The sequence below is a fragment of the Microchirus variegatus genome (assembly GCF_963457635.1).
Source record: "Microchirus variegatus genome assembly, chromosome: 12".
Taxonomy (NCBI): domain Eukaryota; kingdom Metazoa; phylum Chordata; class Actinopteri; order Pleuronectiformes; family Soleidae; genus Microchirus; species Microchirus variegatus.
The window spans coordinates 20155985-20182760 of record NC_139813.1 but is presented as its reverse complement, the minus strand read 5'-3'; the positions used below and the strand labels follow the sequence as shown (position 1 = coordinate 20182760).

General features: G+C 38.7%; 1 protein-coding gene across 4 annotated transcripts in view; it reads right to left on the bottom strand.

The window, feature by feature from the left end:
• Positions 1–1312: 1312 nt before the first annotated feature.
• The window catches only part of LOC310935237 (rho-associated protein kinase 2-like), a 39901-nt gene continuing 14437 nt past the window's right edge, over positions 1313–26776 (bottom strand). The window contains exons 9-34 of one of the 4 annotated variants that reach the window (XM_083899092.1): positions 26273–26432; positions 24455–24545; positions 24293–24372; positions 22883–22931; positions 22644–22779; positions 21750–21841; positions 21319–21565; positions 19372–19478; positions 19024–19183; positions 17690–17850; positions 16097–16281; positions 15863–15932; positions 15645–15748; positions 14349–14535; positions 12899–12992; positions 12574–12668; positions 12256–12450; positions 11130–11298; positions 10684–10905; positions 8979–9046; positions 8778–8866; positions 7853–7931; positions 7165–7432; positions 6791–7073; positions 4203–4322; positions 1313–1908 (exon numbers count right to left, since the gene is read on the bottom strand). In XM_083899092.1, the coding sequence (XP_083755218.1) occupies positions 4289–4322; positions 6791–7073; positions 7165–7432; positions 7853–7931; positions 8778–8866; positions 8979–9046; positions 10684–10905; positions 11130–11298; positions 12256–12450; positions 12574–12668; positions 12899–12992; positions 14349–14535; positions 15645–15748; positions 15863–15932; positions 16097–16281; positions 17690–17850; positions 19024–19183; positions 19372–19478; positions 21319–21565; positions 21750–21841; positions 22644–22779; positions 22883–22931; positions 24293–24372; positions 24455–24545; positions 26273–26432 (3425 nt within the window). In that variant the 3' untranslated portion in view covers positions 1313–1908; positions 4203–4288. Of the gene's footprint in view, positions 1909–2852; positions 2946–4202; positions 4323–6790; positions 7074–7164; positions 7433–7852; positions 7932–8777; positions 8867–8978; positions 9047–10683; positions 10906–11129; positions 11299–12255; positions 12451–12573; positions 12669–12898; positions 12993–14348; positions 14536–15644; positions 15749–15862; positions 15933–16096; positions 16282–17689; positions 17851–19023; positions 19184–19371; positions 19479–21318; positions 21566–21749; positions 21842–22643; positions 22780–22882; positions 22932–24292; positions 24373–24454; positions 24546–26272; positions 26433–26776 lie in introns of all 4 variants that reach the window. The other 3 variants (XM_083899091.1, XM_083899093.1, XM_083899094.1) reach the window with 3 other exon arrangements.

Below are 26776 nucleotides of genomic sequence, written 5' to 3'. Positions count from 1 at the left end.
CATCACGATATCTGTCCAACTGAAGAAAACAAGGGCACGATTTCTGTTATTTATTCACAACATGGAGAACAAAGTGCACAACGTCTATGAACAGCGCCACCACAAGGAGACATCAAGTAGTGACGCCTGTTGAGCGAAACTGGCAGGGACTGTACTTTAGAGCGCTTTAATTTGTTAATTAAAATATCGATATTTGCCCTTGATTATCGTACTGCACGAGGAAGACAAAACTGGTCATTTTGACCCACCCCCTACATTCTGTCTTATCAAATTATGACTTGCGTATCAATGTCGAGAGATAACTACTCTTCTACTTACTCACATGTTCTTATAAGGAGACCTGGTGTTCCATATGAACAGACATCATTTACACTCATAGAAATAAGGGTTCCAAAAGTGTTCTTCTACAAGGGCTGTTCTACCTGGAACCCGAAGAAAGGGTTTTTCAAGGGTTCTTGGTAACACTAATGGTCCCAGTAAGAACCATTTTGATCCAGAGAACCCTTTAAAACCACTTTCCTGAATAAATGGTTTTTAAAAGGTTTCTTGGTGGAACACTCCAAAAGGTATAAAAAGGTTCTACCTGGAGCCAAAAAGGGTTCTCCTACTAAGAAAAGCCAAAGAACCTAATATGTTCTATTTAGCACTTTTATTTCTAAGAGTGTAGAATAAAACACAAACTAGGCTTCTTTCAAGATGTCAAGGTTCCCTCCGTAGATACCAAGTTGCCAGGTATCTGGACCTAATACACCATCTCAAGGCTTAATAACTATATCAGAGACCTCACTGTTCAGATGTCAGATGTTGTACTAATGTCATACTTGAAGGAAAGAAACTACGTCTAAATAGATAATAAAAGACTCTTTAGGGATAAAAAAGAATCACTTATCATGCACAGCGACGAGTAGGCGACGCGAAGTGTGAAACCCGAGGTCGCCGCGGTCACTACGGTACGGTAGGTTTCATCCTCGCTGATGGAAGAAAATGGATGAGCAGATTTTAAACAGATGGGCGACATGATGAACCGCCGTGCATTATGGATGATGAGTGCCAGTTAGCTTTAGGCCGCTTCTGAAACATTTATTTCACTCCATGCCCACTCCTCTCCACATGCTCTGCTACATAACTACAGCATGTCCAAATATAGTCCTGAAATAAGAATATAGCAACATATAACACCTTTATAATGTAGTTTGTCTACCGCACAGTAACTTATAAGCATCTTTTAAGGTGAAATCTACTCCTAAACATCACCACAAATGTATATTTAATTGGATTTTGAGCGTAAATAAAAACTATAATAATACCACGGGTAACAGATTTTATTTGAATTTGTCATGGACGTAAAGAAAAACAAACAATTATTGCTGTTTAATTCACATTATTCTGCCATGTCCTGTTAGGATCCATCTATTATGTGTAATAATTAGATATGTAAATCAAAAATCAGCATGATGTAAAATCTTCCATTGGTTTACAGGCTGTAAAAATGTGCTGCGGGAGTTCCGTCCATCAAAATAAAACAATCATCATCATATACTATGAGCTACACACACACACACACACAGACCTGTTAATATGTACATATGTCCACGCACACACACACACACACACACACACACACACACACACGCCTGATCACACTTCACAAACTTGCCGTAATTATTATAAAATAAGGCTTTTTTTTCTCTTTTTTTTGAATCACCAAGCATACAGATCAGTCCTTTTTTTTTCTTTTCTTAAATCATGTGATGAGATTATGTTCCGTTTTTTTCCTCCTGGTAACAAAGTGACAAAAACAGTTTCCCAGTTCTCATGACGACAGCCAGTTTGTGTCCACGTCCGCTCGTTATTTGCTTTATTTATTTTTTCAGTCTTTTCAGTCCGTCTTTCATCAGCCAGGGTTAACTGTGAAAAAGAGAGAGAGAGATGAAAATCTGGGATGTTACAACAACAACAACAACAACAACAACAACAACAACAACAACAACAACAACAACAACAACAACAACAACAACAACAACAACAGGACTTCAAAGTCTCGCCCACACACACACACACACACACACACACACACACACACACACACACACACAGAATCCACACAGAAGGAAGATTTCCACACGATGCACATGATGAGTACAACAACAAAAAAGCACAGTCAGGCAATAATATCACTCTGTATGTTTGTAAAAAAAAAGTAGTATATTTTTGTGTTTTTTTAGTATTTAGTATTTCACAAACATCCAGAACAAGATTTATTCTTGAATAAAGTGCACACGGACACATGTTTGGAAAACATCAACCTATTCTGGCAAACACAAAAAAACACACACCCGGGTTGCACATTTTAGAAACCACAGAAAAAAACAACGTGCTTCTGGTTTCATCTTCTAAAATTAACCCTTAAAAAAACTGCAAACACACACATTCTTGTACTTGCTGCATACTGAGGACCGGGTAAAAGTGCTGACAAAGTGAGGACCAGCATTTCCAATTTCCAAAATCCATAAAGAACTACTGGGTGCAGTACCATAAAATGTCTGCAGGTGGAGCCCCAGAGCAAAAAGTGTGTGAAACACCAGGGCTGGAAAACGGGTTTTTGTACCAAATTGAGGACTTTTGTTAAAAACAGAGTATAGCATGTTTACAACCTAAGGAAATGATTTCAATGAAAACAAAGTGAGGACCGGCCAAAATGTCCTCACTTCGTAAAAATGACCTCACTCTGTTGGTCAAAAACCCTCACTGGTCCTCAGTATGCCGCAAGTACAAGACCACACACACACACACACACACACACACACACACAAGCGTAGGATCCACCGCCCCCCCCCACACACACCCCCCACCATCTTTCATTTCCTCAGAAGAACAAATCGTCGTCGTCGTTCTCGACGTCGTCCAGCGACCAACTCCAATCTTTCAGGCCAAACTCAAGCAATCTGCAACAGTAACGCAGGTCACTGAGACGTCAGGGGGGGCAAATAAATTCTCATCACACTCACCAGGGGGCAGTGCAGAGCTGTGAATAGTAGTGACTCATGAGCGACTGATAAGGCCTATGTTCACACCCCCGAGGTGTTAGCATCTGTCCTCAGTGATCTGATCCCATGTGGATGTCGAGATGCATCGTGAATATTAAGAGGTTTTTAATGAACGACTGAAAACCTGTGACCCCATAAACCACTGAAAACACACAGTGACCTCAGAAACCACACATGCCTGTGTGTGAGCTCTACTTTAGCTGCTGTAACATGAAATAACAGTCATAATTCCCTGTGCAACACTTCTAATTATAACACTGTCTTGTCAATATTATGTTATTGTTTACCTTTATCTTATAGTATTTTTACCTTATCTTATAGTATTTTACCTTGTTATAGTATTTTTTTTACCTCATTCTAGAGTATTTTTTCTTATCTTAAATTATTTTTCCTTATCTTTAAGTATTCCTTCCTTATCTTATGGTATTTTTCCTTATCTTATAGTATTTTTTTTTACCTGATCTTATAGTATTTTTTTTACCTTTATCTTATGGTATGTTTACCTTATCTTATATTATTTTTCCTTATCTTACAGTATTTTATCCTTATATTTAAGTATTTCTTCCTTATCTTATAGTATTGTTTTCCTTATCTTATAGTATTTTTTACCTGATCTTATAGTATTTTTACCTAATCTTATGGTATTTTTCCTTATCTTATATTATTTTTTCCTAATCTTATAGTATTTTTACCTAATCTTATGGTATTTTTCCTTATCTTATAGTATTTTTTTACCTGATCTTATAGTATTTTTTTACCTGATCTTATAGTATTTTTTTTTTTACCTTTATCTTATAGTATTTTTACCTTATCTCATAGTATTTTCCCCTTATGTTATTTCTACTTACTTTCTACTCTAATTAGAACTTAGATTTAAAGAAACGTGAATCTGCCTGGAATCAGCTGAGGTGTATTTTCCATTTTTTATTTAAATGTGTTCTGAGGACAGATTGTGTCCACATGCTTAAACCACCTCCGACTGTGTCTCCTGTGATCAGATCACCGAGCACGGATGTTAATACCAGGTCTGAATGTGGTATAAACGCTGCTTGTTAGAAATGAGGTTTTAACAGACACAGCAGCAGCAACAGTGTTATAGCAGGCGGAGACACACACACACAAACACACACACACACACACAGCTCTGCTACTTACAGACTCCCAGTATGAGAGATGTTAGGAAAGGTGTGTGGGGACAGGGGGGGACGGGACGGGGGGTCAGAGGTGGAAAAGGTCAGGAGTCAGTGGAGGATGATGCGGAGCATGGGGCCAGAGCTGAGGGGGATCAGAGAGTGAGTGTGTGACTCAGAGACACAGAGAGAGTCTGACAGCAGAGTGTCACAGTTGTTTCACAGAATCTGTTAGTAACACTCACTCACTCACATTAGTGCTGTATTCTAATCAACCGATGGTGCGTGAGGAGCCACTTTAGAGCGCTAATGCTGCACAGAGACACTCACAAAAAAAAGCAAGATATTCAGGGTCGGCTGCAGCTTTAAGCCACGTTTAACCGCGTAGAGAATCAGCCACGTTAAGATTACACCAGATTAGATTCAAATCTGATTCATTACAGATCGGATTTGACGGTTCAAAGCTCATCGGAGACCGTTTTTTATGAACGTATGAAGCCGTCGACAACACATTCGTGTGCTGAGTCATTTCAAAGACATGATTGTCCAACTGTGTGACTAAGATTTTCTCCCCCCCCCCCCCCCCCAAAAAAAAGGAACAGCCAAAACATGACTCAGCTAAAACGGTCTTGCTTGAATGATTTGTGGATTGTGTCCGATTTTTTATCATGAACGCTGCTGTCCTCTCTAAAATGTCATTGAAGCAGACGATAGGTAAAATCAGATTAAATGTACATTCATTTATTCATTCACCCAGGAGGAAAACACAAGTTATTGCAGGGAATCTGATGGTGAGATTTAGTGAAAAATGACGACAAACTCTGTTGTTTGATGCCGTTAATGCGTAGACACAAAAAATCCACATGGATTCTGATGTCGGACATAAATCTGATTAATTAAAGATCAGATTTGTTGGTTTGCATTAATATTTACTTGCATGTGAATATGGATGGGATGATACATTAGTGCTGAGTCATTCCAAAGACTTGTGTGACTAATATTGTTCGCCCCCCCAAAATAAGAACAGCCAAAAACATGACTCAGCTAAAATGGTTTTGCTGAATGATTTTACATCCCATCCCTACATGTGCACGCAGCTGTCCTCTCTAAAATGTCACTGAAGCAGAAGATTAATCAGATTAAATGTACATTCATCCATTCATTCATCACACAGGAGGAAAACATGAGCTATTACAGGGAATTTGATGCTGAGATTTAGAGATAAATGACGACAAACTCTGTTTGGAAGCCACATGGATTCTGATTTTGACACGGATGTGATTTAAATATCTGCATTATTATTGTGTCCGAAACTCCACCGTTAACATCGGACACGAGTCACTTCAGCTCAGCTTTGGCACAGAGTGTTCCGCGTCCTGAGTGACACCATCGTTCAAGCCCAGTTCTGGCTTTGAGTTTATCTGTCGCTCTGTCCAGATAAATTGCCAAAAAAGGCGCACGGCGATAAATCAAATGACATCAGGTCCTTTTTTTTCCTTTAGAGGAAAGTCGTGGCTGTGTGCTGCACGTGGACAAAAAGCTGCTTTAGATGTTACCCACAGTTCAAATCAGCTCAATCGGACATGAAACAGAGAAGTTCAAAGTTCTCCGTCATGTCTGATTGAGCTGATGAGCAGAAAAAGATAAGAGGACTGAAACGAGATAGACTGCAAATATGACATCATGAACGTGCTTCAATATTAGGTCAGAAATTACAACTCAGCTGTTATAATATAGTACATTTTTATTTGAAATATCGACAGCAAAAGATGGTGTTTTTCTTTTATGATTTATATTAAACTTTATTTGAATAATTGATGACTTAGTTTTTTGTTTAAAATGATTATATACTGTATTTGACAAAAGCAAGCAATATAAAGAAACTTGACGTAATAATAAATAAATGCGTAAATAAATAAATGCATAAATAAATAAATGATACATTAATTTTTTTCTGTTCACCTACATTTATTTATTTATGCATTTATTTATTTACGCATTTATTTATTATTACGTCAGGTTTGGTCCACCATAATTGTGTTCCAAACTTTTGCTTTGTTGATCAGAGAAAGAGTAATTTAGGGAAAAATTACTTTTTTTTTGCTTTGTTTTCAAAGGCAAAATGTTTTATATTAACTAATAATAATAAAAATGCTTAAATAAACTATTAAAGATCATTAAAATAAAATTAGAAATGTGCGGAAAACATCTTTAACATTCTGTCTGTATTCTCACGATATCCACGATACCAATAACATCGCGATGCGACGATTCTGTGATAATGAATAAATTGCAAGACGGTCACATAACGATACATCGTGATGTGTTTGACTGAAAAGTTAACGTGAAGTTAAATTTCTCCATTTATTCACAACACAGAGAACAAAGTGCATAAAGTATTTGTCTTAAACGTGGACGAAGCGTCCCTTATAGTAGCTTTCTCTGTTAGAAGCATTTAATAGTATTTTCCTAACAGGATTTATTTAATATTTCTCTATGAACAAACTAAAATAACAAATATAAACACAATAGTGGTTTTGAAAGGAAAAACCTTGAAAATAACAAGCCCCGTCACTGTTAGTTTGACGTTAAGAGTGTGGTCTGTTGTGTTACCTGGTCTTCCCTGACGACTGCTGCTGTCTGCCGCTGGGCTGGATCTTGATGGCTCCACGGTGCGCCGACATACGGGGCGAGCCCCTGGGCGAGGCGCGCGGCGAAATCCGCGGCGAGGACCGCAAGGTGGCGTCGGGCGGGCTGTTTTGCGCGGCGGACGGAGGACTCATGGTCTGGTGTCTCCTCGGGATGCGCTTGAGCAGGTGACTGACCCAGCGCTGCTGCTCCGCCTGGGAGTTGGTGAGCAGGAGCAGCTCCTTGGCGGTGGACATGTCGTAGTTCACTGTCGAGGGAAAACAAACTTTATTGAGCTGTGTGACTTCAAACATTTAATCTGATGTAAAGGACAAAGCGTCGAGTCTGAGGACACTGACCCTTGCACGGCACGATCACTTCCTCCTTCCGGTCCAGGTGGTCTTTGTGACACTTGGTGTGGCAGCGGCGGCACTCCAGGGCCGGCGGCGGCTTGAAGACGTGCCACAGCGGCCGAGTGCACGCCTCGCAGCTCGAGGGGAAGTGGTAGAGCGTCGGGATGAACTCGTGGCCCTTGTGGCTGAAGTAGGACGGGCGGTCGCCGAACGGCGTGGGCTCCACGACGACGTCCGTCTCCCGCTTGATCTCGCCTTCGTTGGCGTACAGGATCTGCAGAGAACGCACGTGGGCGTTTTATTATTATTTTCGCTTTGAACGATTTATTCATGATATGTATATATATATATATATATATATGTATATATGTGTGTGTGTGCGTGTGTATATATATTTAAGCATATCATGAATAAATCATTTAAATCGTTTTACTTTTATACACACATATATATACAAAACCATACATACACACACATACACATATGCATACATACATATATACAAATATTCATACACACACATGTATAAACGTGTGTATATGCATCTATATATATATATATATATATATATATATATACAAACATATATATACACACACATATACATATATACTTATATATATACACACACATACGTATATATACATACATATATATGTAAATATACACACAAAATGTCTGTAAAATTATTTACCTGGAATATTCTCGGTATTTCTTTGGCTTCTGCTCGGTAAACGTCCGTTTGAGTGACAGGTCGGGCGTGGAAAAGCTTACTGTGACAGGAGAGGAGATGAAGAGGTCCCAGGTCAACAAGTGTAATCAATACTACTAAGTACACACCGTTTTAAAATGTGAAAACAGAATAAAATGGCCCTGAAGAATCAGTGAAATCACATTAAAGCATTTCTGTGCTGACCCCATTGATTTGATTAATTCTAATTTCTCCTATTTTACCAATCTCTAGTTCTGTTTCTATAGAACTAGAGAGTCTATATTGTGTACAATATCACACACTGCTGTACATTTGCTCTTACATTAAGTCTTACAGTTTATTTGAGTGAAATAATGAAAATGTCCAGACCTTTTCAAAACAGAAGAACATATTCTCCAAGACCTTAACTTTATGTAAGGTCTAGATAATACTTTATTGTGTAGTTTTCTTGTTGAGATTGTACCAGCTGTATGTCGTAGAAAAGTTAATTCCAATAAGAGCCCTAACCCTAACCCTAGGGTTACCCCTAACACTGAATGATGGAATTAATTTACAAAATAAATGAATAAACACAGAAAGTTTACTTTCTAGCCTCAGATGCCAGTTCAAGCAACGATGTGACTGACCAGTGACCATTGTACATCACTCCAGCACATTTATGTGACCTGCTAGTGTAATCCTATTATGTTTTTATTTGCATTTTCTTCATTTAAACGCAAATTAAAATGCTTTTTTCCAAGTCTTTCACACAAAATTCCAGACTTTTCACTGCACCCTGTGACTATTATATATAAATTGGTGAATGAGAGACATGAGCAGGTGTTTCTCAACACATAATGTGGGCAAACCACTCTGTAACTACTGTATCATCATTATTATGTGTAATACTTGTTTTATAAAGACTCACTCAATGTCCAGGGTCATAAAAGGATTGGCCAGCTCTCTGTCCTGCTCACTGTTATAGAAGAGGATCTTTTTACTGCTCACCACCACAAACTGTCAAAGACAAAACAAACACAAACAAAAACAGAAGGTCAGGAGGGGAAATGACTCATTAGAAGTGGAAGTTACAAAGAAAACAAAGTCAAATAAATGTCGGACGCCTTACTTTTTTGTCCCAGCCGAAGCGCTTTGTGTGCTTGGTAGGAAGTGAGATCCAGCCCTCGAGCCTGGAGTCTAGTTTTACAGAGAAAAGGGGGAAAAAAACAGGAAGACGTCAACACAAAGACGAGAAAACAGCTTTTAATCATGAGGAGGAAAGTCTTGACATTTCATTTTCATCACTCAGAACAAAAACGATCCTGTTAAAAAGCAGGCGGCGACACAAAGACGCTCTGTTCTTTGTGTTTCTCAACACTAATGGACCAGAAAAGGGTTATGAAAAATCATCTCAGCAAATAAGTGTGAACACAAAAAGCCCTTCTCTCTCTCTCAGTCTGTCTGTCTGACATCTTTTACAGCAGAATACATTATTTAAAAACACAAAGGCATCGGCACCAAGCTGTGAGCGTTTCTCGTGTCCGGCGAACACAGAAAAGGATTAAAGCAGCAGCAGAGACAGAGTCAACACAGCACATGGATTAACTGCAGCTTCACAGCGTCCAATAACCACCGCTCGGGTTATTTCTTTCCAAACGGAGCAGACGAGAGTATTAATCTATAATAATTCAAGGGACGGATGAATGTTGAAAACGCGAGGGTGACCAAACAAGGCGTCACATGGATTTTTAAACAAAAGTGTATATGAAAAAGCTACCATGAGCTGAAAAATTTGAGTACAATAATACAAAAGGAAGTTTTCTAACTTAATATGGTGAGATTTGCACATGACACAAATATTAATAGAATATTATCTACTACAATGCAAGAATGTATGGAAGAGTATTAAAGTAGAAAAAAACACAGCATTAATTCTGAGATTAAAGAATAAGTCGGAATTCTGAGATTAAAGTCGGATTTCTAAAATGAAAAAGTGATTCTGAGAAAAAAGTTAGAAATCTACAGAAAAAGTCAGAATTTTGAGATTATAAAGTCAGACTGAGAAACAAGTCAGAATTCTGAGATGAAACACATAATCAGAATGCGGAGATTAAAAAAAATGAATTCTGAGAAGGAAATTTGAATTCTGAGATTATAAAGTCAGAATTCTGAGATGAAAGAAAACATTTGAATTTTGAGATAAGTGAAAAAAAGTGAACTCTTAGATTAAAGTCAGCATTCTGAGTTTAAAGGAAATTTAAGAATTCTGAGATTATTGTCAGAGAATTCTGAGATTAAAGAAAATTGTATTCTGAGATTAAAGCCAGAGAATTCTGATATTAAAGCAAATGTAGCATTCTGAGATTAAATTCAGAATTCTGAGATTTGTCAGAATTTAAAAATAAAGCCAGAATTCTGAGAATAAATCCAGAATTCTGAGGTTTAATCTCAGAATTCATGCTGTATGATTATTTTTCTTTCTTTCTGAAATTTTTGACATATTGCCCTAATACTCGTCCATAAGAATGAGATGTTAAAGATATGAAATGTATATATTTAATCTTTTGGGATTTACAATGAACAAAGAATGCATTGTTGCAAATTGTTCAACCTTAAAAGGAAACAGTTTAATTTCGCTGTAACGGTTCTTAAAAAAACATAAGTTAGAATTCAAATGAAGACCACAAAAACAACTCTACTTTCCAAAAACGACAGACAACAGACGTGCGGAGTCTCTGTTACTTTGGGAGTGAGTTGCTAAAAGAGTTATTTTAGAACTTGTGTTGTTAGGGTCAAGTGCAGCTTTAATGGTTTTCAAGCTCATGCAGGATCACCTGCAGGTTCAGGTTCAGGCTCTGGAGCCTGCTCGTAGGTGAGGGCCAGCGGACGTTGGCCCTGCTCCGAGTGTCTGTCGTACTCGTCTTCATCCTCAGAGTCAGAGTCAAAGAGAGGACGAGTCGAGTGAAGGTTAGGGCGCGTGTCGATGCAGACAGATTTGTGTGTGCGCTGGTAGGTGAAGGACATTGACTCTGAAGTGTGAGAGTGAGTAATGCGCACTGTGCCGGAACCACGGGGAGGGAGGTTGAGCAGAAATGAAGGAGGAAGGAGGAGGAAGGGGGGAGAGAAAGGAAGAGGGAGGACAAAAAGGTCAAACACAATCAGCCTGGAAGACAAAGAGACTTGAAAACAAAGGAGGAGTTCAGGAAGAACGCAGGAAGAGGACGTCTGCATGCAGAAGTGTACGTGAACAGGGTGAGATGTTGTGAGAGAGTGTGTGTACCTGGGTATCCGTCGCCCATGTCCAGGTCGTTGCCGCTGCTGATGCTGGTGGAGTCCATGGAGTGGACGCTGAGGGACGTGATTTGACACCGGAGCTGCTCGATGTCGCTGTCTTTGCTGTCCAGAGCCATCTGGAGCTCCAGACGCCCCTGGTTCTCCTCTGCGATGAGCTGAGGGACGGACACGGACAATCTTTAAACTCATGTTAAACATAAAGTCTGAGATTAAAGAAAAAGTCGAGATTAAAGTCAGAATACTGAGATGAAAGAAAAAGTAGAATTCTGAGATTAAAGAAAATGTTGAGATTAAAGTCAGTATTCTGAGATTAAAGAAAACGTTGCGATTAAAGAAAAAGTCGAGATTAAAGTCAGAATTCTGAGACTTAAGTCAGACTGAGAAAAAAAGTAAAGAATTCTGAAATTAAAGAAAAAGTTGAATTCTGAGATTAAAGACAGAAATGTGAGACTAAAGAAAAACTTGAGATTAAAGTCAGAATTCTGAGATTAAAGTCAGACTGGGAAAAAAGTCAGAATACTGAGATTAAAGAAAAAGTGAATTCTGAGATTAAAGAAAAAATTGAGGGATTAATTCTGAGATTAAAATCGGACCAAGAAAAAAAGTCAAGAATTCTGAGATTGAAAAAAAAAAAGTAGAATTCTGAGATTAAAGAAAAAGTCTGAATTCTGGGATTAAAGACAGAAATCTGAGATTAAAGAAAATGTCTGATTCTAAGATTAAAGTCAGAAATCTGAGATTAAAGAAAATGTCTGAATTCTGAGATTAAAGTCAGAAATCTGAGATTATAAAAAAAGTCTAATGCTGAGATAAAGTCTTAAAGACTCTGAGTTAGAGAGGTTCATATAAGGTCATTACAAACCAAATTATGATGATTAGTAAACGATTTAATCTGGTTTTCATTGGTAGCGTGGTTCAGAACACCCTGACATTTTGGGTCTTTTACATTGAACACAGCATTATTAGAGAATCTGTATCTGAGAGCATCTCTCTCTGCACGTCGCTACATAATCTGTATTTTAATAAATAAAAAAAAACAGAAACACAGAGTGCATTTGTATTCAAATGTGTGTGTTGTTTTTTAAACAGTGTGTGGGTGGGTTGGTACTGACCGCCTGCATATCTGTCATCTCCCTCTGGTATTTAATGATGGTGCTGTTGAGCTTCTCCTTCTCGGCTCTCAGCTGCAGCTGCAGCTTCCTGTTCTCCTTCTCCTTCCTGTGCACCTCGGTGTCCATGCTGCGGTGGCCTCCGCGCACCGCGTCGGGCGGCCTGCGGTTCATCACCTCCGCCAGTTTGTTGATGGCCTGAGAGCGAGACGGCCATGACATTGATGCTTCACAAAGGGCTGAAAATCATTCTTAAAAGAAGAAATGATGTAACAATAAAAAATAAAGAGGCAGTTTTAGACCTGCGCCCCAGACACACACCTGAATCTTTAGTGTCCTTTCATTCTGCAGCTGCTTCTCGTACGACTGTTTCAGAGAGTTCATGTGCTTCTCCTCTTCTTTGGCTTTCTGGAGCTCTGTAAAAAAAAGTGGCAGAAATGTACATTTTTACTCTAATGTGAGAGTTGGCACCGATTTATAGACACTGATCTTTTTATTTATTTTTTTCCCTCTTAACAGCCTTCTCCTGATGAGTCACGTAGATGTTAGACAGCTTTTTTCGACACGTCTTCCTGCGCCTAATGAAATGTCATTTCTGTCCAAAATCTGCCTTCTGCTGTGCTCATTAACACAAAGCGACACTCACGCTGCTGCATGTCTTTCAGCTGGTTGTTGAGCTCCTCTTTCTCACTGGCCAGGTTGGCCACGTCCACCGTCAAAGTGCGGTTGGACTCTTCCAGCTGAAAGAGGAGAAGACAAGGACTTTATTTCTGTAACTTGATTTCGTCCATCCCCCCCAAAAACAACTCACTTTTTAACAGGTTGAAATGTATATCTGGGGGCCTTGAGCCCAGTGACAGTAAACTACTTCATAATCAACCTCTTTAAAAAGGTTCCCTGTGGAGCTTTTTTTTTTTTGACCCGAGTGGCTTCTCGTATTCTCGTCTTTTACACTAAGTGGCAATAAATTGTCAACAGCATAAAGGAAAAAAGACAAAAATACACACAAAGACACACACAAGCCGAGCAGATGCGAACAAAAAGTAATGATATGGTTGGTTTCTCCCTCAGCTCGTCGTTTTGTGCACAAAACAAAAGATTTACACTCAAGGGAAGTGGAAACCAAAGAAAAAAAAAAAGAGTGTAAACAGAGTCAGAAAATAGAGTGGAAGTAGCAAATATAACTACAACAACAATAATAATAATAATAATAATAAAGCAGCAATGACACACTTTATGATCTCGCTTGACACCACATTCACATCAAGCTGTGCTTTCTTTTTCTTCTATGGGGATCCAAATGCTGTTAATCTCAGTAGATTAAGTCCCAATAAACTTGATTCTCCTGAGTCATTCATTATTTATGTTTGAATCTAGCACAGTGAGAACAAATAATTATTAAATACAGACGCGCATCAGTTTTGGCGGTAAAGTTACGGAATGGCGTAAAACTCTTTTGGGGTTCGAAAAATGTTTGAAATGTGAAATAATTCAACAGATTGAAATATTTCAGCCTGTTCCTTTTTCAGTTATTAGCATGATTGTAAAAATGATTTCACTTTATGTTTACTTTTAATGTGAATGTTAACGGAAATACAGATATTCATTAATTCATATATCCAATTCATTGTTCTTAATCGCTAGTTTTAGAGCTTCTTCAAACAAACCATGATTTCCTTTTATGTAAATTATGGTTACACTTACTAGTAAAATTAACAAAAAAAGAATAATATACATTTTGGATTTAAAGGCGCCATATGTAAGAATGTGGCCAAAAACAGTTGCTACACTCAAATTCAAAATACAGAGTTCTTTGAGGTTTCGTTTTCATCTTTTTCTCCGCCATTGTAGCTCTGACGTAACTGGCAACCCGTGGTTGCTTGGCAGCTGAGACTCTACTGACTGCAATGATTGGTAGACGGCGGTAGGTGGCGCCACATGCCAAAACATGATTTCAAAATATAAACATGATTTGCTGTGCGCAAAATATTTTTTTTAATGCAAATATTTTGGCTGTACTGTTGACTTTCCAGTAAGAAACACTGAATTATTTGGAGCGTACCATCACGTAGCCAGGAAAAACACAACCGACTCACCGAGCTGATGGTGGCCTCCTTGTCGGCGAGCTCCAGCTTGTGTCGCGCCATCATGTCCTTGATCTCCAGCTCCTTCATGATCTTCTCCTTCTCCAGGTCCGAGTACTGCTCCTCGGCGATGGAGCGAGCCAGCTGCTCGGAGTCGGCCTTGGTCAAACTGGCCTCCAGCTGCGTCGTCATGGAATCCCTGCGGAGGGACGGAAAAGGATGTCGGAGTTTTATCGTCTCATTAGAGTGGAGGGTGAAACAGAAATCCCCGCTGACCTTAATGCCAATCAGAACCTGACCTCCCATACTCTGTTGGACATATATCACCGTTTTATGAGCTGAATGCCATCACAGCAAAGTGGAGCGTGAGTCAAACTGTGTTGGCAGCAGCATCTGGGAATGATGCTAATCTGCTTCAACTTCTCCTGTGCAGTGAAAGGTCATAGTCTGTAGTTTTGGCAGTGGGATGAGTCCACAGGGGCCAAACAGCGTTAATCTGGGAAGCCTGTTTCAAGTACTGATAAAACAAGGACTTGTTCCTCTCTGTCACTGACATTTGACTCAACAAAACAGCATAACGTGAGCGGCAAATGCTATAATCCCCGCGACGCGGCACCGTTTACCAGTTAGCTCCTTTAGCGCCGTTAGCGCGCCTACAGTCGGAACTGGAGCGGTCTGTTCATCAAACGAAAAGAGCAGCGCTACAAATACGTTTAGTGTTACTTTAGAGACTAATTTTAACAATCGGGAGTCACGTAAACATGACGTCACATGCTTCTTTTTCCGGTCAGGGGTCATGGAAACACGCCATGTGTTAACCACCGTTAACATGCCCATCATTAACAGGTGATTTTATCCAAGTTGGATTAAATCGCGTCAACGTTAACGCAACGTTACCTTGCTTTTTTACGACTTCTGTACAATACAGATCATTTTCAGTGTTTTCCAGAGTGGATTTAGACAGGAAGTGAAAGCAAAACTAATAGGGGCGTGACATAAGAAGCGTGATTCCCATTTGCTACGATTGAATCGCAGAATTTTTATAAAGAGACACTTTAATTTTTGTTACTTATGCAATTATGTGATATTGCTTTTATGCAACAGTTACAACAATTCCATCTAAGCATTGATAAATGTTTAAAACTGAATAAATCTGGAGAAAGACCCTTTAATGTCTCAGAAATCAATATGAATCGAATCGTTTTGAATTGAAAATCGATTATGAATCGAATCATTGCTCCAAAAATTGGAATTGAATCGTGAGATAGTAAAAGATTCCCAGCCCTAAAAACGAACAATCACAGTTACCTCTCCTCCTCATATTGTGCCAGTCGCTGCTGCGCCTGTTTGAACATCTTATTCCTCTCATCACAATCCTCCTTCAGCTCTCGTATCTGTGTCTTGTACAGAGTCTTGACAAAGGAGGGAGGGAGGGAGGGGGGTGACACATTCAGTCGGTTAAATATCTCTTTTTATGCTGCAGACATAATTCTTGGGAAAAAAACAAAGAGTAAAAAAAAAATTACTGTGAAATATTGCTCTGCTTCCAGTTGGTCCTTTAGTTCCTTCAGCTGGCTGTCAGCCTCCTGCTTCTCCCTGAAACGACGCCAGAAACCCGTCAGTCATCGCTCTCTGAGGCAGCGAGCACACACAGCCCGAGCCAAAGCACTTTGCACAAATCAAACATAATGAATATGATTCAGCAGAAAAAAAAACACCTTCCTGGGTGTGTTTGTGTGTGTGTGTGTGTAATGTCTGACCTGCGCTGCTCCTGGTTCTGTTTCTCCAGGATCTGCTTGATGTCCAGCAGATGGTTGACCTCCTGTTTGAGCTGCTTCTCGGAGGAGCGGAGCACCGACACCTGCTGGTTCTGCATCTTCAGCTCGCTCTGGCTCAGGCTGCGTTTGTGAATCTCCTGCTCCAGACGTAAACTCAGGTTCTTCACCTGCACAAACACACACACACAAGGGAATGAACCGTTACTCTCGATATAAAGTTAGACACCTTGATTACTCTCTGTACGCTGGAAAAAAGGCCACTCCAAACATGTGGCCCACCACGGCAAAAGAGTGAACAAGTCGGCCCAGCGCAAACCGAGTAAACAAAGATTTTTTTTATTTTCAAAATGAAAACTTAATATGCAGCTGATTGAATGTACAAGGAAAAAACGCAGAAGAACTAAATCGTGGCTGTACTTCTTAACAAAGACAGAGACCAACACAGATCTCACTTCTGCTATGCAAGTGGACTCGTTAGCGTACTCTTTGCTAACGGACGATTAAGTCTGCTAACATTTATGCTAACGTGTTAGCATAAAAGAACGTCATTGTCGCAATAACTTCATTGTCGCAAAAACAACAAACGGATGGATTATTTAGCGGCTGAAAGAGAGCAGGACATGAGAATAGCTGGACTTTTTTTTTTCCTTTTTGTTTATATGATATAAAAAAGATTAATACAAGACATTTTTGCTTGCAATAAGCAAGTGAAATTTATCTTGGTCAGATTTCTTGAAATAGGACATTATATTTAAGCCTTAAAGGATAACAGTGATATTGAAATTAGCTTGGGGAACTATTTTTTAGCTATATTTTACTAGTATTGTGATGTTCAGTGTCTCATATGCTTGCGATACTCAAAAATAGTATTTTCTCCTCGAAATTAGCATTAGCAATCAGCAATTTATTGTATTTAACTAATTTTTAGTCCACCACCTACTTTTTTAGATTAGAAACTTGTCAGACAAAATGTCTTGAATTTAGCATTCCTTTGTCTGTCTGTCTTTTTTTTTTTTTTTTTTACATACCACATGGACATAGTTTGATGGAAACGTATCTTTTACAAATAACCTAGCAGCTTAAAAAATGTCAAAAAAACGCTTGTTTCATCTGAGAAACGACTCAAAACAAGATGTTTTCAAGACTGTTCCACTTAACAAGATATTCAAGATCTCAAAAAAACAAGCTCCTTTATCTCACTTAAATCTTACTCGAGGTGATTTTGTGATCTCCAATGAGATATTTTGACTAGAAGTTAGAAAAAAGTTTTTGCAGTATACGACCAAATGGAATGTGTTATTGACATCGTTTAATTAAAAATGGGTTAAAAACACTGTATTATAAAGAGACTTCACGGCTGCCTGCTGTGTTCCAGTTACAATGTCTCGGTGGACAAGAACAACATGAAATAATGACACAGTGATGCAGGATTTAAATGTGAGTGTTGGCCAGAGTTTAAAGATCTGCGTCTACTTCCTGTGAACTCACTCGGACCACACCCGTCCTCAAACACAGGCTTCATTCTGAGCTCTTTCTTTTGTCAATTCATAGTTACAGGTAGAGTTCTAAGCACACCTCTTCAGAGAGCCTCTCCTTGTGCGCCTGCAGAGCGTCCAGCTTGTGCTGCACCTGCTTGTAGTCGCAGTCCAGCAGGGAGTAATCCTTCTCCAGCTCCAGCAGTCTGCTCTCCACCTGCAGCTTCGCGCTGCGCTCCTCCTGCAGCGTGGACTCCACCTCTGGAACCAAAGAGAATGAACCATCAGAGAGGCTGATCTACGCCGCACCGGAGACCACGATATACTGGTAAAACTATTTTTTTTGGCCTGATAAATATGGTGTAGAGGACGGACAATCAGAGCACAGCCGGTCTGTTATAGCTCTCTGTCAAAACCTGCTCTCTGAGGTGCAATCCATCGATATTTTTCATTCCGGTTCCACATTTTCACTGACTTTCATGGTTGATGAAACTTCCTTCTCCCTTTTATTTATTGATTGTCATTGTTTGACATTTTAATTAAAGAAAAAAAGAGTAGTAGTAACTACTCACGGTGGGTTAAAAACAGCCCAAGCAGCACTCGTTATTATTATTATATTATCAAGAGACTCCATGGTCTGCTACAGTATGTACGAGTGGATGAGAACGATTGAACTCAAGACACAGTGATGCATGATTTAACCCCTCTCACTCACTGAAATACTTGGAAATTCAAAAGTTCAACTTGAGAGTAGAGTGTTATTAGAGGATATATAAAAAAAATTGTTTTTTATCCTTTTGTTACTTTTTTCAAAAAGTCCATGAAGGTTCCATATATTCTTCCTTGCCCGCAAATCCTGATCCTCGAGGGGACCCCGGTCCTCCATGTTTTAGATGTTTCCCTGCTCCAACACACCTGATTGATTCCATCAATTTACCATCAGTAGTTTTTACGCTATTGTCATTGTAAGACCAGGCCTTTTTGCCTTGGGGAACTGCACTGAAGTTTTGGCCACACTAACGCGTTCTCGTGACGTAGCTGGATCTCTGCTGATTGGCTGCGCGACATCCACATGCTTCTAAGATCTAAGATCTGGTAACGTACGGTAACGTGATTTTGGATGTTTGGTAAAGGGTTAAAGTGAATGTCTGAGCCAATGAATTACTTCCCAACCAACCTACTTCCTGTAAACCTGCTCTGGCAACACCCATCCTGAAACACAGCCTTCAATGAAACCCAGCATTAGCGTGAGATGAGGTCATTCGGAGTCATATTTTCTTTTGTAAATTTAGTCAAAGCTCGGGCCAATCGGAGCAGGAGGAGACGTATCCCTTACGTTTTGTACTGAAATGTAACAATTTAAACTACCAATCATTTTACTGATGCTGTAATCCACTCTTCCGTCATATCCAAACACCGCCTCCTCTCACTCACCTTTCAAAGCCTCAGACTTCGCCTCCTCGATGGACTCGTAGATCGTGTCCTTATCAGTGAGCTTGGCTTTGGTGGTTTTGTGCTCGGCCTCCTCCTGCTCCAGAGTCTGCTGCAGCGACTTCATCTTGAACGTCAGGTCGATCTCCTGGTTGCTCTTTTCCTACAGAGTTGGACACATACAGTACAATCCTCGTTGATATTCACAGAACTTACTATATGGCAGCGGCGAGAGGAAAATGCACAACACGCGAGCTAGAAATGTCCAATTTCTTTTCTAGGGGAGAACACGTCGCCGAGCCAACTCTAACTTTCACAAGTGGAAATTACGGATTAGAGGCGACAACCAACCTTGTCGAGGTCGTTGAGTTTCTGCTGTAGCTGCTTCTTCTCAGACTTCACCCGGGATATGGACGACTTCAACTCTTTCATGTCTTCTTCCAGACAAGAGATACGACCTGGGGAAACAGAATAAAGAAGACAAATTAAGCATATGAGACAAAAATAGAGAGAAAATGTGATGAAAATGCACCTGAACGAAGCTTCAGAGACATTCTTTCATGTGTGACTTGACACAGAGCTGCCATCAAATACATGAAAACATTTCACTACATGTTTATTTTCCCCTTTGAGTAACTCCACCCATGTGGAGAGAGAAAAAAAACACACACACGTGAGGCATCGCAGCAAACAGGCAGCGCCGTTGTTTCGCTGCTTCCCCTCTGACCTCCCTTCGTGGACCACGTTAAAGTTTCCTAACAGCGACTCACAAACGCTGGCTCTGCTCCACCTTTTTAGCTTTTATAGCCTCTCGCTCTCCGCCGTTTGAACAGATGTTTCCACCTATGATCAGATATTTCCCGGGGCCTGGTCCAAAGAAACTGATTCACATCTAATACCCTGTCCGGCCTCGGGCTCAGAGTTGTGTAATGCTTCTTTTTCTTTTTTTCTTTCTGGTTCTGCTTCGGAGGAGATGTTTACTGCAGTGACTGTGAGCTTGGTTTCATTATCTGCAGCCACTGCAGTGAATTAACCTTAAGCTTTTAACACTTTAATAGACACATTCAAGCTTGAATTACGTTTAAAAATAAAGGTTGTTATTGAAGTGAATCTGTATTTTCTGTGTTTACTTCATTTAAATGTATTTATATAGCACTTTTCTAGCCTGGATATCCACTCAAAGCTGCTTTACACTACAGTTTTGCCATTCAGTCATACACGTTTTATATGAAGCCGTATAAATATATATATAAAAATATATATACATATATACATATATATATATATATATATATACATATATATACATACATATATACATATACATATATATACATACACATATACATATACATATATATACATACATATACACATATACATATATATACATACATATACACATATACATACATATACATATATACATATACACACATATATATATATATACAAATACATACATACACATATATATATATACATACATACACATATATATATACATACATACACATATATATACATACATACACACATATATATACATACACACATATATATATATATATATACATACATATATATATATACATACATATATATAAATATATACATACATATATACATACATATATATGCATACATATATATACACATATATATATATATATATAAATAAATATACATACATATATATATATATATAAATATACATACACATACGTATATATATATATATATATATATATATATATATATATATATAAATATACATACATATACACATATATATATATATACATATACATACATACATATACACATATATATATATACATATACATACATATACATATATATAGAACTTAACTACTTGCAAAAGTTTCCCAAACTTCTGGCTCCAGCCCACAAAATAATGGGTCCAGAGACTTGGGAGCCCCCATTATCCCAAAACACATAAAACACATCATTATGTTTAATGTGCTGCTGTAAATTGACCTGCTGCAAATAACGCTCAACAATCAATCTGTCATTATTACCTCCAGGGTCACACGCTGAGCTCAAGACGTATTGTATTTTTTTACCTCAACCTAAATCAGAGTTTTATATTTTGCGACGACTGTGGCTTTAGATATAATAGTTTTATTACATCGCCCACTGTGGCTATAACTGAGTGCTGAAAAGTTAAAAAAAAAGAAAAAAGTAATGTGTGTAAAAATAATGCACAACAGTGTTTTCTTTCCTCTTCTCCCACAAGAACAACTGTTGTCATAACAGACACGGATCTCGTCTCACCCTGCAGGTCGGTAATAGTTTCCGTCTTGACGTTGCCGTCTCTCCTCTCCTGGTCCAGCTCGGCCCGCAGGCCCATCAGCTGCTTCTCCAGCTCCATCTTGCCGTTTTCCAACTGGCCGCACTTCTCCTGCATCTCCCTGAGGCCGGCCTCCAGACTCGACGCCTGCCTTTGCACCTCCTCTTGACTCCTCTTCAGCCGCGCCGCCGCCTCCTGCTCGGCCTGGAGAACGGCGTTGGTCTCCTCGAGCTGCGGACGAGAAAGAGATGTGAAGGAAAAACTGGGTCAACATTAAAGACAAGTTAATGAGGGAAGAGGGAAAAAAAGAATAATAAAAACAGCAGCCACACTGAACATGAATGATTAAAGACTGTGACACAGAAATAATGATCGGCACAAGAAAGACAAAAAGCTCCTTGAAGCTTCCAGTCACCTGTTTCTGCAGCTGGATGTTCTTCTCGCTGGAAATCTGGGAATTCTGGTTCTTCTTCCTAAGATCTTCAAGCTGGTCCCTCAGGTTGTTCACTGATATAGAAATAAAAAGAAATAAAATCAGCATTCTGGTACAGCACATTCAGTCACCCCTGAAGTATCATGAGTCACACACACATTGACATATATTAACACTTAAACCTTTAACACCTCAGCCTCAAAATGTCCATCTGGACTCTTTTTTTGAGCTTTTTTTTTTTATTTGCGCAGAAAATGCGCTTTTGCTAATTTTTCCAGAATAACTTTCAAAATCTGGCAGTGAAAATAGTGTATTAACAGTTTAAAATGAGGTTTCTATCAAGAAAAACACTGCAGTTGTACATGAATATTTGAACAGTATAAAACATATAAATAAAATTTGTTAGAATTTTTGTCCCAATGTCCAAAAACTGAATAAACTCAACTGACTCTGCTTCATTTGCACAAATGCACAATGTCTCTTCATGAGATTAGTCTCTCCTTTAAGCCATTGCAACTGATCTTATGGGACATTCTTTCATTTATTGCACTATTTTCTTGCACAATTGTACATTTTATGTTGAATTCTTGGAATGGAAACTATGTACAGGCGTTTTTTTCCAACTCTCTCCTCTCTGGCGACAAAGACGCTGATTCGCCAGCTTCCTGCAACAGCGCGAGAGAAATTACCGTAATAACCCCCACGTTGACTTCTAACGTGCAATTTCTCAGAAAAAGTTGGAATTGTTCCGATGGCACAAACTATCACGTAATCACGCCAATGCAAATTGCACTTGAGCTAACGTGTCGTCTCTATACTTTAAATCTTCAAAAGCAAACATTAGCTCTATTGCAGGTACACTATATCAGTGCTTACATTCATTCTCCAGGCTGCGTTTCCTGTCAGCTTCGATGTCCACCTTGCGCAGGTTCTCTGCGCTCTGGTGCTGCAGCAGCGCTCGCTCTCTCTCCAGCTGCCTGAGCGAGGCCTCGACTCTCTGCCGGCTGTTCATCTAAGGCAACGTGAGGAGAATGAAACCAGACGTGATTTATCATTTCTGCTCGCCCGGATGAATGAAACGCATTTAATTCCGTTCGCTCCGCTTTAATGCTCACCTCCTTATCCAAGTCTTTGACCAGTTTGTCTAAACGGTTGCTTGCATTTCTGCGGAGGAAAAAAAAAAAAAAAAAGAGAACAGTTTCATTACAGACTCAAATTTACACCCCTAGTTCTCTGAATTCAGAGGACTCTTCTGCGTTCACGATCATGCTTTGGCTTCGGTTTCATTTATATGCAAATTTAAAATAACATTTACTCAAAATGTGCACACACTCAATTTCAAAAACCGAACATGATGAATGGGCTTTTGTCAAATTATTGTTTTACTGATGCAGCACAGTGGAAGTCACCTTTCACTGTGGATGTTTCTGTTTTCAGTGACATTAACAATGACACAAAAGGTGCATTCATTCATTTAAATGAATGAAATGAATTTTTTTACAGGAGATATTAGGTTAAGGATAAGATAAGATAAGACATAACTTTATTAATCCCTAAGGAAATTCTTGTTCCAGGTTGCTCCAAAATTGCATTACAATATTGCAATAATAATAACAAAGTACAAAAATAACAAAATAAGATAAGATTGCAAAAGGAACATCAAAAGTGAAATATAAATTAAGTGTCAACTAAAGTGTCAAAATAGTGGTGCAAAGGGAATGACATGATGTAATATACATATATGTGTACATATATGTATTTAAATGTGTATATATATATGTGTATATATATACACACACACATATTACATATACACATATGTGTATATATATATATATATATATTTATATACACATATATATACATATATATATATATATATATATTTATATACACATATATATACATATATATACATATGTACCTACACATACACATATGTATACATATACATACACATATATATGTATATATACATATATGTATATATATACACATATACACATACATTACATATATATATATATATATACACCGATATATATATATATATACACTCATACACACATACATATATATATATATATTGCACATGATAGTGAAATTGAAATACACAATATTATTGAATACTGAACAGCATCTTTGCCGCCAGAGAGGAGAGAGTTGGAAAAACACTTGTATATAGGGTCCGTTTTTTTGAACATTGGGACTTTAAATATGTGTTAAAGGGTTCAAATTTCAAGTTTAACACACAAAATCTGTTGTTGGTGTACAACTGCAGTGTTTTTTCTTCAAAATAAACTATTTTACATTGTAAATAACAGACAGATATTGAATGTTGTTCTGGGAAAAATTAACATTTTCTGGCCTTTTTCTGGTTAAAATAAGCAAAAAAATAAAAGTCCAGACAGACATTTTGAGGTGTTAAAGGGTTAAACCCAGAGTTTGGGTGCTTTATAAGGACAATAAAGTCAGCAGAACATTATTGTGTAGTTAACAGTGACACTGTGTGTGTGTGTGCTTACTTGAACTTGTGCTCCAGCTCATCTTTGGCCTGCATCTCATGGTCGAGATCCTCCTCCAGCTGACACAGCTTTTTCTTAAGCTGCTCACACAAAAAGAAGACAAAAAAAAATCAAATAAGAATCACCGTATATCTTGACTTTTACTCACACAAAGACGCCCACCTCTTTCTTACTGCAGGACTCTTTATCCTCACAGTTCTCTTTGTAGTTCTCGATGTCCTCCGTGGAGACGCTGTTGCTTCCTTTCAGCAGCCTGAGAAGAGAGAGGACATGAGGAGATATGTGGTGTTTACATCTGAGGTTTAGATTTAGACAAATATAAGAAAATAAAAAGCATCCCAACACATGAAGCAAACATTCTGAATCTTTCCTTCTTGATAAGATATGACAGGAAATACAGCACAAGGCTCATGATCACAGTAAAACTGGCATTTTGAGGGACAATAATAAAATTATATATTTTTTAAAATATTAGTCCCAATAAAGAATAAACAAACACTTATAAAAGGTAAAGAGCAGGATTTTGAGAAGTCACTACTGTCCACCATCATTTGTTCCTCTGATAAGAGCCACCATGATGTTGATAATCATATCTCAAAAGCCAATATTTTGTCCTTTTTTTGCCCTTACTAAGCACATGGTTATGTATTCATTCACCATCTGAGCCGATAGCATCCAGTTGCTAACGCTTACGTCACACGCTAACGTAAACATTGATGTTGGCTACACCCTTAGAAATACAAGTGCTAGGTAGAACCATATAAGGTTCTTTGGCATGTCCTCATCGGAGAACCCTTTTTGGCTTCAGGTAGAACCTTTTTATAAAGGTTCCACCTGGAACCCTTTTGGAGGGTTCCACCAAAGAACCCTTTTAAAACCCTTTATTCAGGAAAGGGGTTTTAAAGGGTTCTCTGGATCAAAATGTTTCTTACTGGAACCATTAGTGTTACCAAGAACCCTTGAAAAATTTGCTTCTGAAAAACCCTTTTCCTCAGAAAGGGTTTTTCAGAAGCAAATGGTTCCAGGTAGAACCTCAGCCCTTGTAGAAGAACCCTTTTGGAACCCTTATTTCTAAGAGTGTACTTTAATGTAGCTTACTAGGGCTACAGCTATTGAATATTTTTGTAATGAGTATTCTACTGATTATTCCTTAATTAATCTGATTTAAAAATAAATAAATCATAATAATAGTTTTGAGTCCTTGTTTCATTGAAAAATAAATGGTCGAATACTTGATTACAAAAATATTCGATAGCTGCAGCCATAATGGAAAGACTTGAAAAGACTTGACCTATGCTTCAATACAATTTATGAAGCAACTAAAAAACATGAGCTCCTCTCTGCAGATCACAACCTAGAAGATCTTTAAGGTCTTCTTCTTTTGCATCCAGTTGTGTAAACTATCTGTGAATATCCCCACATTACTGCAGAATCTGAGGCCATTTTTTAACAACCGCTTGTATCCTTTATGAACAGAAATACAGAAAATTGGCAGAAAATGAAAGCTGCTTTATTAAAAAAAAGCTTAATTCCTAAATTAGTACGGGAAAGATGCAGCATGTGTAAAAATCCAAAAAGGAAGCCTGCGGGGCAAACTTTTGATCATCTAGCCCCATAATGTATTCATCTTTAGCTGGATTTAGTCTAAACCTGGAGAGTAAACTCACCCCTGTAGGTTAAAACACTGATGACTGAAGCACTATATAAAGATCCTGAATCCTGATCTTTTTTTTTTCCCCTCATCTTAGAAACTTCGAAGCCTGTCAGAACAAGGCAGCAGTGTGGAACTCAACACAGGGACACAGTGTGTGTGTGTGTGTGACTGGCTGCTGCACGGCTGTATTAAAGGTACGGATGTGACGTGGTGTTGGATTTAAAGGCACAAACGCTGTCCTTTAACTCATTTTCCTGAGTCTAGAGGCCCCTGGTAAAGCTAAGATCCAAAAATACTGCTAATAAAGACAAGACTAAATAACTCACTGGTCCTCCTTGAAGAACGTGAAGCCAATGAACGGCAGCTGGTTGCCCACAAAGGCTTTGGGCGCAGGAAAGGTCTCCGCATTGCCTTTATCCTCCTCGATGTCGTCAAAGTTGGTGGTGTCTATGTCGCTGCTCAGCTCGGGCACAACTGGAGCCACAGCTGGAAGACAGAAGGAGAAGAGAGAGAGAGTCATGGAGTGAAAGTGGAGGAGGAGGAAGAGGAGGAGGAGGAGGAAAGAGAGAGATGACATTTTGTGTAACCTGTGCTGAAGGTATTTAGGGTTAAACCATTAACAGTGAATATCAATTTTTCATCCACTAATGTTCCTGTGTGTACTTTTTTCTTTCTCTTTTTTTTTTTAAACCAACCTCTGGAGGTGCCTGCAGGTTGGCGTGAGGCTAACGCCACTCCTTTTCCCCGCACAGAGCTCGCATTGTGCCCCAAAACACAGTTCCTTTCAAAAAGAAAGAAACGAGGCCAGAGGAGAGAGAGAGACCGCTTCC